The sequence below is a fragment of the Schistocerca americana genome, chromosome X (genome assembly GCF_021461395.2).
Source record: "Schistocerca americana isolate TAMUIC-IGC-003095 chromosome X, iqSchAmer2.1, whole genome shotgun sequence".
Classification (NCBI taxonomy): domain Eukaryota; kingdom Metazoa; phylum Arthropoda; class Insecta; order Orthoptera; family Acrididae; genus Schistocerca; species Schistocerca americana.
The window spans coordinates 867,746,749-867,760,973 of record NC_060130.1 but is presented as its reverse complement, the minus strand read 5'-3'; the positions used below and the strand labels follow the sequence as shown (position 1 = coordinate 867,760,973).

Below are 14,225 nucleotides of genomic sequence, written 5' to 3'. Positions count from 1 at the left end.
AAATTTTGAAAATTGTCAGGGTAAAACATCTATCAGAACTGAACACAGAAGACTAATAAAACAGCCAAGAACGGAGAAGGAGATTGCTCAAAGAAAGTAATTGGATGGATGTTTACAGCATCCAAGACACAAATGGAAAATACAAAACATTCATTAATAAAGTTAGCACCTTATTTGAAAATTGTTTTCCCCTGAAGGTAACTCAGATTAAGCAGAAGTCTAATAAGAAACCATGGATCACACAAGGGATAAAGATACTATGTGAGACAAAAAGGAAACTCTATCTGATACATAGGGACACCTCTGATACTAGCATTATAGTTCATTACAAAAATTACTGCAAAATACTGAAGAAGGTTATCCAGAAATCTAAACACCTGCATTATGAGAAGAAGATAAATACATCCAGCAATAAAATAAAAACAATATGGGATATAGTTAAGTCAGAGACAGGTAGGAGCAGAAATGAAGAACAAATAGCTCTAAAAATAAATGAAACCCTGGTAACAAATGCATGTTGTGTTGCAAACTATTTAAACAAGTATTTTGTCTCTGTTACTGATAGCATGGGGTTGTCAGGTTCAGTAAATAATGCAATGGAATATCTGAGACCAGTGCACACAAGCAATCTCAGTAAAATGGAATTGACACTTACTTCACCCAAAGAAATAGAATCCATCATAAAGTCTTTGAAATCAAAGCATTCTAGTGTTTATGATAACATACCAACAAAGTTAATAAAAGAGTGTTCATGTGAGCTTAGTCATATCTTAAGTTATTTGTGTAATCAATCACTTGTCACAGGAACATTCCCGGACTGGCTTAAATATGCTGAAGTTATACCTCTCCACAAGAAAGGGGATAAAGAAATCCCATCAAATTACCGACCAATCTCACTTTTGCCTGCTTTTTCAAAGATGTTTGAAAACGTTATGTTCAAGCGTCTACTTCAGCACCTTAGTGAAAATAACATACTGTCAAAGTCACAGTTTGGGTTCCTTAAGGGTTCTGATATTGAGAAAGTTATTTACACTTACAGCAAAAATGTCCTTAACTCATTGGACAACAAATTAGAGGCAACTGGTATATTCTGTGACCTGCCAAAGGCGTTTGACTGTGTGAATCACAGCATTCTTTTAAGTAAATTAAAATATTATGGTGTCACTGGTAGTGCTGCAAAGTGGTTTCAGTCATATATTACTAATAGAAAACAAAGGGTGTCACTACGTAACACTTCAGCAGTAGGAAATCAGACATCATCCGACTGGAGGAAATTAAATGTGGTGTTCCCCAAGGTTCCATACTAGGTCCACCACTGTTTCTTGTGTATATTAATGACCTGTCATCTGTTACATTACCAGATGCCAATTTTGTCTTATTTGCAGATGATACAAACATTGCAATAAATAGGAAATCAAATATAAATTTAGAAAGGCCAGCTAATCAAATTTTTACTGACATTAATAAGTGGTTCATAGCCAATTCACTGTCATTAAACTTTGAAAAGACCCACTATATGCAGTTCAGAACTTCCAACAGATTTCCTTCTGGTTTGTGTATAAAATATGATGACATGGAAAAGGGAGAAGTTGAGAGTGTAAAATTCTCGGGATTACAACTTGATAATAAATTCAGTTGGGAGCAACATACTAACGAACTACTAAAGCACCTAAACATGTCTGTGTTTGCAATGCGAATGATGTCAGACATAGGAGAAATAAATATAAAAAAACTAGCATATTTCTTATTTTCACTCCATTACGCCATATGGTATCATATTTTGGGGTAACTCCAAAAACAGAGAAAAAAATTTTAGAGTACAGAAGCGTATAATAAGAGTAATGAGTAGTGTAAATCCAAGAACGTCTTGTCGAAACCTATTCAAAGAATTGGGCATATTAACTACAGCTTCTCAGTATATTTATTCCTTAATGAAGTTTGTTGTAAATAATACATAAGAACAATATACATAAGGATTTAAAATTACTTATTATTGCCCAGAAAGGAGTCCAGTATTCAGCAACGCATATTTTCAATAAGTTACCAGCAACCATTAAGAGTTTAGTTTCAGACAGGGCACAATTTAAACATAATTTAAAAGAATTTTTGGTAGCCAACTCCTTCTATTCCATCCATGAGTTTCTCAACAAGTGCAGTAGACCATTTTAATGAAAATTTATTATACTTTAATTTTTGACAATACTTGGTTGTAACAGCCAAGTAACTACCTACTGTGTGAATGATGAATGTATGGAAAGCAGATGTAAGTCTTAAGTCTGTAAACAATGGAAGTTTAATTTTAAATCTTGTACATAATCTGACTGTTCTTAACTGAGGATCACTGAAATGAATAATTTACTTTATTTTTTGACAATACTTGGTTGTAATAGTCAAGAAACTAGCAAATGTCTGAATGATGGATTTAATGAAAGCAGATGTAAGTACTAAACCTGTAAATATTAGAAGTTTTTAATTCATGTACATAATTTTACTGTTTATTGACTGAGGATCACTAAAATTAATGAAACTCAAGTTTTTCTAATTACATTTTTGTAATTTGTTTATCTTACATGTTCCACACCCAGGAGGACTACCTCTTTTATGGGTCTATAGAATGAATAATTAATCTAATCTAATCCAATCCATCAACAGATGTCATTTATGGCATTGCAGAGCCCATCTGCAACATCTAATGTCCACAGTGACATCGGGCATCCACCAAGGTACTGTCTTCCAATGGAGGGATCCCAATGAAGAGGGGATTGCAGAGTCAGCTACTGACAGAATGGCTGTAGTTGTGCTCTGGACAACCACACCAGTCCTTCCGTGTGGCAAGGTCCGGAGGGCAATGGAAGTAGTGAATGCATCCTGATCAGCTATGGAAAGAGACCATCCAGGTGGATTTCCAGGTGAGTGATGCTGAGACAGGGTCAAAACAATTGGAAAATAATCACTGTCATGCAGGTCATCATGGGCAGGTCAAGGGTCGAACGTGACTCATATGTCACACTGAAATGTGTGGAAAACCAGTATTCAAGAGACAAAGATCAAGCTCTGCGAGCAAGTTTGTGACAGCTTTACTGCAGCCAGTGGCTGTAGTTCCATCCCACAAAGGGTTGAAGTTATTCAGTATTTAGAAATGTGGGGGGAGTTAAGGAAATAATGCAGACGTGTTCTGGGACACTTCATGGCCGAGAGGGCCATACACATTACAGATGGTAAATTCCAGAGATGTCTTCACATGAACAGCCACAGCCTCCAAAGTCATATGTGGTTGATGTAGGCAGAGTTCAGGAGATATGTGCAAACACCACATGCATGTTGTCATGTTGTTGTAGTGGCCTTCAGTCCCAAGACTGGTTTGATGCAGCTTTCCATGCTACTATATGAGTGCGCACACCTTTTCAACTCCGAATAACTACTGCATCTTACATCCTACTGAATCTACTTACTGTACTTATCTCTTGGTCTCCCTCAAAGATTTTTACCCCCCACATCTCCCTCCAATACTAAATTTGTGGTCACGTGATATCTCAGAATGAGTCCTATCAACCAACTCCTTCTTCTAGTCAGACTGTGCCACAAATTTCTTTTCTCCCCTATACTATTCAGTACCTCCACATTAGTTACATGATCTACGCACCTAGCCTTTTTCTCTTCTTGTCTGAATTGTTTATCATCCATGTTTTACTTCTATACATGGCTACACTCCATATAAATACTTTCTGAAAAGACTTCCTAACACTTAAATCTATATTCAGTGTTAAACTTTTTTTTTCGCACTACCACTCTACATTTTATATCCTCTCTACTTTGGGCATTATCAGTTATTTTGCTGCCCAAATAACAAAACTCATCATCTGGTTTTAGTGTCTCATTTCCTAATTAAATTCCCTCAGCATCACCTGATTTAATTTGAATACATTTGATTGTCTTTGTTTTGCTTCTGTTGATATTCAGCTTGCATCCTCCTTTCAAGACACTTTCCCTTCTGTTGACATGCTTTTTCAAGTCCTTTGCTGTCTTTGACAGAATTACATCATCAGCAAACCTCAAAAGTTTTATTTCTCCCCCTGAACTTCATTTCCTACTCCAATTTGTTGTTTTGTTTGCTATATTGCTTGCCCAATGTACAAACTGAATTACATCAACAATAGGCTACAACTCCCTTCTCAACCACTGGTTCCCTTTCATGCCCCTTGACTTACAGCTGCCATCTTGTTTTGTACAACTTGTACACACCCTTTTACTCCCTATATTTTACCCCTGCTACCTTCAGAATTTCAAAGAGAGTATTCCAGTCAACAATGTCAGAAGCTTTCTCTCTGTCTACAAATGCTATAAATGTAGGTTTTCCTTTCCATAACCTATCTTCTAAGACAAGACATAGGTTCAGTATTGCCTCTCTGGAATCCAAACTGATCTTCCCCAAGGTTGGCTCTACCATCTTTTCCATTCTTCTGTAAAAATTTGTGTTAGTATTTTGCAACTTTGACTTATTAAACTGATAGTTTGGTAATATTCACACCTGTCAGCACCTGCTTTCTTTGGAATTCTTCTTGAAGTCTGAGGGTATTTTGACTGTCTGATAAATCTTGCACATGATAAGGAATAGTTTTGTCATAGCTGGCTTGTCTACTCCAGGGCCCATGCTTCAGCTTAGATCTTACAGTAAGCTGTCAAATTCTTCACAGAGTATCCTATGTTCCATCTCATCTTCATCTAGTACCTCCTCCATTTCTATAATATTGCCTGCAAGTTCTTTCCCTCGTGTAGCCCTTTTTATATACGTTACACCTTTCTGCTTCCCTTCTTTGCTTAGTACTGGTATTCCATCAGAGTTCTTGATATTCATATAACTGCCCGCTTTTCTTTTTTCAAATGCCTTTTTAATTTTCCTATAGGTGACATCTATATTTCACCTAGTTATACATGCTTCTATAGACTTACATTTGACCTCTAGTCATTACTGTTTGGCAGTTTTGTACTGCCTGTCAATTTCATTTCTTAGATGTTTGTATTTCCTTCGCCTATTTCATTTGCTACATTTTTATATTTTCTCCTCTCATCAGTTAAATTCAATATCACCCTTGTTATCCGAGGCCTTGTCTTTCTACCTATTTGATCCTCTGCTCCCTTCACTATTTCATCTGTCAAAGGTACCCATTTGTCTTCTACTGTATTCTGTTGTCCCATTTCAGTCAATTGTTGCCTAATACTCCCTATGAAACTCTCAACAACCTCTGGTTCTTTCAACCTATACAAGTCCCATCTCCTTAATTTCCTACCCTTTTTCAGTTTCTTCAGTTTTAATCTACAGTTCATAACCAATAAATTGTAGCCAGAGTCCACATCTGCCCTGGAAATGACTACCAGTTTAAAATCTGGTTCCAAAATCTCTGCCTTGCTGTTATATAATCAATCTGAAACCTTCTGGTGTCTCTAGGTCTCTTGCACGCATAAAACCTTCTTCCATGATTCTTAAACCAAGTCTTAGCGACAATTAAATTATGGTCAGTGGACAACTCCATCAGGTGGCTTGCTCTTTCATTCCTTCCTCCCAGTCCATGTTCATCTACAATTTTTCCTTCCCTACCTTTCCCTACTATCGGGTTACAGTCCTCATCTCAATAAAATTTTTGTCTCCCTGAACAATATGGATGATTTCTTTTATCTCATCATACATTTCTTCAATCTGTTCATCATCTGCACAGCTGATTGGCTTATAAACTTGTACTACTGTGGTGATTGTTGGCTTTGTGTCTATCTTGACTGTGATAATGTATTCACTATGCTGTTCATAATAGCTTAGGTGCATTCCTATTTTCTTATTCATTATTCATTACCCTTATCTGATTTTGTATTTATAATCCTGTATGCACTTGACCATTAGTCTTGTTCTTCCTACCACTGAACTTCACTAATTCCCACTAAAGCTAACTTCAGCCTGTCTATTTTTCTTTTTCAATTTTCTAACGTACCTGGGCGATTAAGGACTCTGCACACTCTGACCTGTAGAACACCAGTTTTGTTTCACCCGATGACAACACTCTCCTGACTAGTCCCCATCTCAAGATCCAAAAGGGGGACTGTTTTACCTCCAGAATATTTTACCCAAGAGGACAACATCATTATTTAACCACACAGTACTGCTACATGCCCTCGGAAAAAAATAGGGCTGTAGTTTCCGCTTGCTTTCAGCCACTCACAGTACCAGCACAGCAAGGCCATTTTGGTTGACTTTACAAGGTCAGATCAGTCCATCATCTTGCAACTAATAAAAAGGCTGTTGCCCCTCTTCAGGAACCACATGTTTGTCCATCATCTCAACAGATACCCCTCCATTGTGGTTGCACCGGTGGTACAGCTATCTGTATCACTGAGTAGGGAGCAGCACGAGTTGCAGTCGGAATTGCAACGAAGTTTTGGTTTGCATGTAAGAGTATTACTTGTAAATACACAAGTATATGTAATAATACGAGTTAGGTATGGGAAACTATTGATGTGTATATGTCTGGTAATAGTGACTCCTAGTGATTCCTAAAAACGCATTGTTACTATATAGGCCCTCTTTCGAATGCACTAGAAAGGAATGGAATTGACAATAAAAGTTACACACACACATAAATTGCAAGATGACATCATCATTGGAAATTTGCCCTGATATAATATGTTGTAAGGTAAATATTGGCTTGTCGCTTTCACAGTAGGTATTTGTTCACACCCCATAAAAGTCTGGAAGCGCAAATTATGGTAGCGAATGCTCTCAAAACAACAGAGCCACATATATAAGGGAAGCAGAGTCGCTGCCAGGTAGTTTGTTTGAAAGCTACAATTGCAGCGATAACTTGGAAGTAATAAAAAGTGAATAACTGTGATTATTGGCTATTACCAAGGACTTCAGTCAATGTTGTGCGTAGTGATATTAGAAATATGTGGAGCGAATTCATCATTTAAGGAAGAGAATCACAACTGTAACTTTTTTATATCATAACATGGCATTGCCTTGTATATATGTATAATCAGCTAAAATAAAACTTTCTTATACGTTGCATGTGACTTGATTATTTTTTATTACAGTAAAAGTAAAGGTAGCTCAAGATATCTTTAATGCCCTCTCCTTGAGGTTTATCTGTATCCACCACTGATCCAGCTACAGTCCAGGAGTATTAAACAAAGCCCACGAAGATTGGAGAACAGAAATGATTGTGTAGAATACACATCAGCAACAAAAATGAATGCCTCGACGATGGTGTGAACTGGTAGTTGTTAAGGATGCTGGGCTCTTTCATCCACTTCAGCACCTTCTTGAACTGTCAGAAGAATAGCACATCAATTGGTGGAATGTAAGGGATGGTCTTGACTGTACAAACCATGTTTTGAAGTCAGATAGCATCAATATGAGTCCTGTCACGATACATCCCAAGCAAATCAACCAGAGACTCCTTCACTGCATATGGGATGTAGACATCTTGAAAGAATTGCATCAGGATTTGTTTTGTGATCACCTAGACTTCAAGGCAACTTGAATCAGATTTTGCAGTTTCAGTATGTGTTTCACTACTTGCACACCAAAATGACCACTATGTTCCTGGTAAATTACCTGCATCTTTGGAAACATGTATCCACTTGCTGATGTAACGGGTTGGATTGTGTAAGAATATGTTGCTGCATTCTCATTCGGGACTGAACCTTTTACTGACTTCCTTGAAATGCAGAGTTCGTGATGAGTGAAGTTCATTTCATACACCACCTAGATCAGTATCATAAATCTGTATACATTCCATTGTGTTCATTAAGGACATTACACCTTTGCAAAACTTGTCACACCTTTGAATCACGTCACCATCTGTGTCCCAGACTTTAGCGGTTACACATTTTGCTATCACCCATGAGGTAAGATGATGTCTCCATTCAAACCTTTCAACCCATTCATGGGCAGAACAAGTGAATCAAGTCAGTTCTATTTCTCAGGCCTTTTCCAAACTCCCAAGCATGAATATCTCTATTGTGAACATTAGAGGCTAGAACAATTCTTGCAACCTTAATTTTTCAGCTACATAATCGTCAAACACGTGAAGTTTTGAGCGTTTGCCTTCCTCCCCTTTCTCTAACACATGATGTAAATATCATAGATGATGTATGTCTTGCAGCATACAATATTGTTTCTGTGCTGTATTCAAGCCTTTTGGTTTTCCCCAGATTCCTGGAATGCAATTGTCTCCTTTGCCTTTTCAAAAGATGTATCACCCTACTTCTTTCTGTTTGGTACACTTGGAGTATGAACAGACGACTGGCTACTAGCACTTCGTAATAAGTCTTCGTCACTATCAGGTTCTGAATCATTTATACGTTATTCAAATCAGACAACTCTTCTTCTGTGTATTCATATTCCTCAATATAGTTTACTGTATTTTCATAATGTGTATTATTACCACTGGTTGCCACTGTTTCATCTATCACACTGATTATGAATGCAGCTACATTTCTCTCTTTTACTGATTTATGTAGCTCTTCTTTTGTGTTTTTAATGGCTAACAGTCATGCTTATTATATTTGCAAGATTCATTATCAAATGATTACATTGACAGTGAGAACTACATGACACACAATGAAATTGTTAACACCACAAATGGATGGATTAACTGCCAAAGTTGCAACACATGCAGGGATCACTATTATACTGGTTTCCTCGCTCTTGTGTGTCTGTCAGGTTCCACTAGATGTCACATCAGACACTTCGTCAAGTGACCTTCGGCATGGCGCAGCATGTATTGACCACAGCATACACTGCAAATAACTACAGGAACATTGTTTATGATAACTGCAGTAACTGAATTCACAATATCATGTAAGGTATGGTTCACTGTGAGTGGAATGGCATATTTGTAGCTTACAGTGTAAATGACAGTGGCATTTGTTTAATACATTTTTGTTATTAGCACCTCAAACATATTCACACAAATCACATCTCAACCGCAATTGCGAACGCAACTTGTGCTAACTCCCTTGTGAGGTATGTAAGCCATCCCACCAATAGCTAGGTCCATGGTTCATGGAGGGTGGCGCTCTTTCATAGTCAATGTGATTCTCAAAATAGCCTCAATAGCTGTGAAGGGTAGGGGGGAAACAAGTTTTCTGGAGGGCGATGCAAAAAACAGGGAAAGCACACAACAGATGTCATAACTCAGCCAAGTGGCAGAAAAAAGAGCTACAGTTCCACTGGAGGATCATGCTATCAGTACTGTGTGGGGGTACAAAGAGACAAAGGAGACAGGTCATGCCTGAGTGCCACTGGTTGTGAAGATACACCATCAATAAACATCTGTTACAAATCGTCAGGTTGTGTGGGAGGGGAGAGGGATCTAGGACCATATGGGCCTCCAGGAACGCTGCCTCGGATACAGAGGCGGAACCAGCAGGGTCTGGCAGCACAGAGACCATCAGAATTTCCCTCTTTAGGAGGACTACTACTTGTCCATAGATGATTTAGACTTCTGTGAGGGTTTGTCTGTCCCAGGTTCTGGGACCGATGAGGAACATGAAGTCCTACAACCTGCAACCTGTGGCTCAGCAGACAGGGAGTTGACACTCCTAAAGGTGTGTGGGGTGAGCAGTACAAGAAGGACCCCCAATCACCAGGGGAGCGGATGTAGTCGGGCGGCCCCAAGAGCCAGACGTAGAAGACACAGAGATCAATATCACAGTCATTAAAGAGAATAATGTCATTGTAACAGCAGCATGTGTCACTTTCATATATCTAGGATGAAGACTATTGTGTTTCTTCTTGGCCTTTTGATAAGTGAAATGGTCAAGGGATTTTTTTAAGAGTTTGAAAATGGTGCAGTCTGGTGAAGTGGGGGGATTGTGCTCCCCACAAATGACACAGATGGAGGGAGGGGCACAAGGAGCGTTTGTGTGCAACTGACAATCACAATTCCTACAGACGGGCTTGGCATTGCAACACTAAGACTTTTGTAAACCCTTGTCACCAGTTTTGTAATGGCCACATCACCACTGCTGTGGAGGCCGAGTTGGTGAGTTTGTGAAATGGCTTCTAGTGCAGTACACTGCTAAGACAACTTCTTCTGTTCATTGTCATCCGGTCGTTGGCGGATTGTACTCGACCAGCAACTGGCCGAAGCGAAGTTGATATCTTCATCCTCAGCATCGCTCGTGGTGCTGGTGGAACTCACACAAGTGGCGAGTCTATGGTACTGGCACCAGCTCGCATCTTTGTGCCTGTGGTGCTTTTGCCCTGGCTGTGTCTTGTTCAGATGACACAGCAAAGACATGTCTTCAAATCACATGGATTTGTAGCACCACATGGGGAGGAGGAATAGATGGCTTGACATCACAGTGATACACCATACCTTGACCTTCTCAGGCAATGAGCCACCTTCAAAGGCCAAGATGAATGCTCCAGTATCCACTTTGTTGTCTTTCAGTCTCCACTGGACATGATGGACAAAATGCACACTTCGTTGCTCCAAATTAGCATGCAAATTGTCATCAGTCTGTAAATGAAAATCTCTGTGAAAAATTGTACCCTGTACCATATTCAGACTTTTAAGTGGGGTTATAGTGACATGAATATCACCCACCTTGTTGCAGGCAAGTAGTGCCAGTGACTGAGCAGGGTAGGCCATTTTAAGCTGAAAAGAGCTGCTTTTCATTTTTTAAACTGCTGCCACTTCCTCAAATTTATCCTTGAGGTGTTCAACAATGAACAATGGCTTTGTAGTCAAAAGGGAATCCCCGCCTGTCATAGAACAACCCAATTAATGGAGGGAGTATTTCTCACGTTGTCTCTGAGTCCTATGTTCCTCCCACGGCGTAGCCAGGGAGGGGAACATTATGAGGTCCTGCCTCTCCACGTTGTAATATGTCTTAGCTTCAGGAGAGATTGCTGGAGCCATGCAGCCACCAGAGGAAGAAAGTCTGAATTGAAAAGATTAAATGAAAACCAAAATTGAAAATTCAAGAGCAACCTAGAGAAATACAGAGAAATATAAGTGAGTAACAAGCTAAGGGAAGAGCATACTAGTGCCCATCATAATCAGGTGTAAATCTTAAACTAACTTCACCATGTCCTAGAAATTAAAATTTTCTATGTGGACAAAGAAAAAAATGGGAAACATATGTGCAGTTGATTAAGTCTCACAAGGAGTGAGAAAAGTGGTCAAATAACTAATGTAATACTGAATGGACACAGATGAAAGGTCCAGGAATTAGGAATAGAACCAAAGCAGATGACACCTAACACTGACACCTAACACTTCCATATCACTTTCTTTAACAGCAAAGCCCAACCAAGTGAGGGTGTAATGCACCCAGTGCATCTTTGTTCCTAATTCTTTTGCATTATTTCTCTGAAAAACAGTGCAACGTCTTATTTGCCTTGGTAATTAATTGTTCCATCTATTTCATTGTGGACCACAATACACCAGTGCTGCTCTCATAGTCTGGCACATAATTCTCTAGGCCACAATATATCAGGATTCAATATACAGGCTTGCTACAATGCAGACTAACCACGGGGCAAGGAACTATTCTCTCTCATCTATTCCTTGAACGGAAATCCTTGGCTTGTACAGCTTCACACACCATTTCAATTCCACTTGTTTCTGTCAGGAAGTTATAATTATATCTGTTATATAGTAGACACATTTAAAGAACATATCTATGTCTAATAGCATTGCAGTACGTATCTCTTATTTATTGGACACATTCCCCATATTGAACGTCTGTATTCAGCAGTATGTATTATACAAAAAATCAGAATTTCGTTATTTAAATAGCGAGATTATTCCTTAAGTCTTACCTTTTCAGCACAGTGTGACAACATTCTGGGTACCACTGAGTACCCATTACTTTTCACTTTGCTCCCCATTTCTTCTGAAAAAAAAAATTGTAATGAAATACTCAACATATTGAGAACACTGAAGCAAAGAATATGCATTGTAAATGGAAAAACAAAATAATGCCTTACTTAACATTTTAAATTATTCTAAGTGTCCAAAGATTTAGCAATAATAAAAAGCAAGCTGTCTTTCTAAGTCCCCTCTCTCAACAAATTAAAGATTTGCTACAAATTGGCCCAGATGGAGTAATTCGAAATTTTGTAGCAGAAAGATGAGATAATTGAGTAGTATTCAAAGAAATGAAAGTGCAAAGAATCTAGGAAGTGAAATTACATCTAGAGGACCATTTCTATTATTACAGAAACAAAAATTGAAACAATAAAAGTAAACAGAAAATAAACCTTCATGTAATCCTAATTACATGACCATGAAATGCAAAATAAAATGACTATGTGAAGAGAGTGGAATTGCTGTAATAAAAAATATTAATTATCACACATATCATTAATGGTGGTACACATATTCCTCATTCATTGTTACAGAAGTTTCATATGTATACAACACACTAGAAAAAATATGAAAATACATGTCTCAGTTACATCATAAAAAATGTTACACATACAGCAAGTTATAACCACAATATTACTGCCAAAAGGTGTTAATAGTTTGCTACTACAGACGTGAAGCCCATACGTAAAATAAAAGAGCAGCCCTAACATTGGTTTTTCCACCATACCGTCATACAATTAGAATATGTTAAGACAACTACTTAAGTGGAAACACATATGGCAGCGGCAGCGTCTTTAAATCAAATAGGATGCATATCAACAAAGTTAGTAGCTCAACAGTATTACCAAAGATACAAAAAACTACACAAAAATTGCAAATGTGGTCAAAGACATTAGAAAAACATAGTTAGTTGAGGAAGGGTGAAGCAGAGCTTCTGGTCAGTGACATTATTAGGAGGAAGGATGTGCTGGAGTGACATACTTAATATGAAGCTGTTCATGAAATGTGAATTATACTATTAATCAATAATAGCTCATTTATTTGCAAGATCACTGTCCCATTTATCAGAACAGATGCGCAGAGTAATTTTGAAGGCCAACAAAGAACTTTATACTTTTCATACCAAGATCACCGCACATCAACTTAATAGATAATGTGACAGTGGATGTTACTGTTTCATTACCATCTAGAACTACCAATATTGAGAATACTTGGGCAAATCAACAAAATCCACAGAGGAAAAGAAATTCTTAGCCTATGTCATTGTGGCATCTAGCATAATCCATTATATTGTCAAGCAACCCTACAAAACATAGGTGGATTGGTTAGCAATGATTAACAAAAGAAGGTGCAGTCCAGTCACAGCATATATAATTTCCTGAAAAAAGCCATGTAGTCTGTCTTCTGAAGTAAAATTGTCCTCAATCTGAAAGTTAGTTTAAGAGCTTTACATGGTATATTCTGTTAGGGGTGATATGCCATTGCTTTCCTCTGAGCTTTGAACTGACTCACCCAGCCACTTATAAGGGGACCTACAGTTTAACGTGGACTCCAGATCATGGTGAAACTTGGAATTTTTCACACTGTCAAATCGTTGCCAGAGTTGAAAGATTCTATTAGTCATATAAAAATCATACAACCAACTGGGATCGAAACATGGTCCTTTGGATTTGTGGCCTGGTACTTGAATACTGAGACATGCACATTTAAATGTTGCTTTATGGCTGTCCATTGATTATGGAAGCAACATATTACATCTCCTCTGCACTGTTTTCACAATGCCAGAAAATATGGAATCTTCTGTTAATGGTTGACAACCTTACTGTCCTGCAACTGTGGACATTCAGAATCAGCAAATACACATTTTTGGCCCAATATATAAATGTCCTTTCATACACCATACCTCTCGATTTCAGAACGGCAATAGCAGCTCTTATTAACAATTGAGGTTTTCTCTTAAAGATGCATGGGTTTTACCTGACATCAGTGCCATAGTTCCTCCACATAAATTGCTAACACACCTTTCATTGGAGTATGGGAGAATTTGTTTTTTTGTGTCCATTAGCTTTCAACCCATATGCAGTGATCGAAGTTTGGAGAGAAGAATTGGTCCAGAGGGCTGGATGTTTCCATCAGGCAAACTTCAATGACCACATTGTCTGTTAACTGATCTTCAGCTGAGACCTCAATTGCGACCATATCTTGCCCGCAGATATCACTTTTACTTGTGGCATTCTTCTGTTCGCAGTTTTCACTGACTGTGTAGGTCGTTATTGTCATCATAAGGTTGCGGGCATTTGACACTAGGGCTGTCCTCATTACAATACATATAGGTGAATATGATTAGAAAGA

General features: G+C 38.3%; 1 protein-coding gene across 1 annotated transcript in view; it reads right to left on the bottom strand.

Moving 5' to 3' along the window:
• LOC124555451 (coiled-coil domain-containing protein 77-like) overlaps nt 1-14,225 on the bottom strand; it is a 197,905-nt gene that overhangs the window by 133,153 nt on the left and 50,527 nt on the right. Inside the window, exon 2 of the mRNA XM_047129370.1 lies at nt 11,825-11,898. Within this exon, the coding sequence (XP_046985326.1) occupies nt 11,825-11,893 (69 nt within the window). The 5' untranslated portion in view covers nt 11,894-11,898. The remainder of the gene's footprint in view (nt 1-11,824; nt 11,899-14,225) is intronic.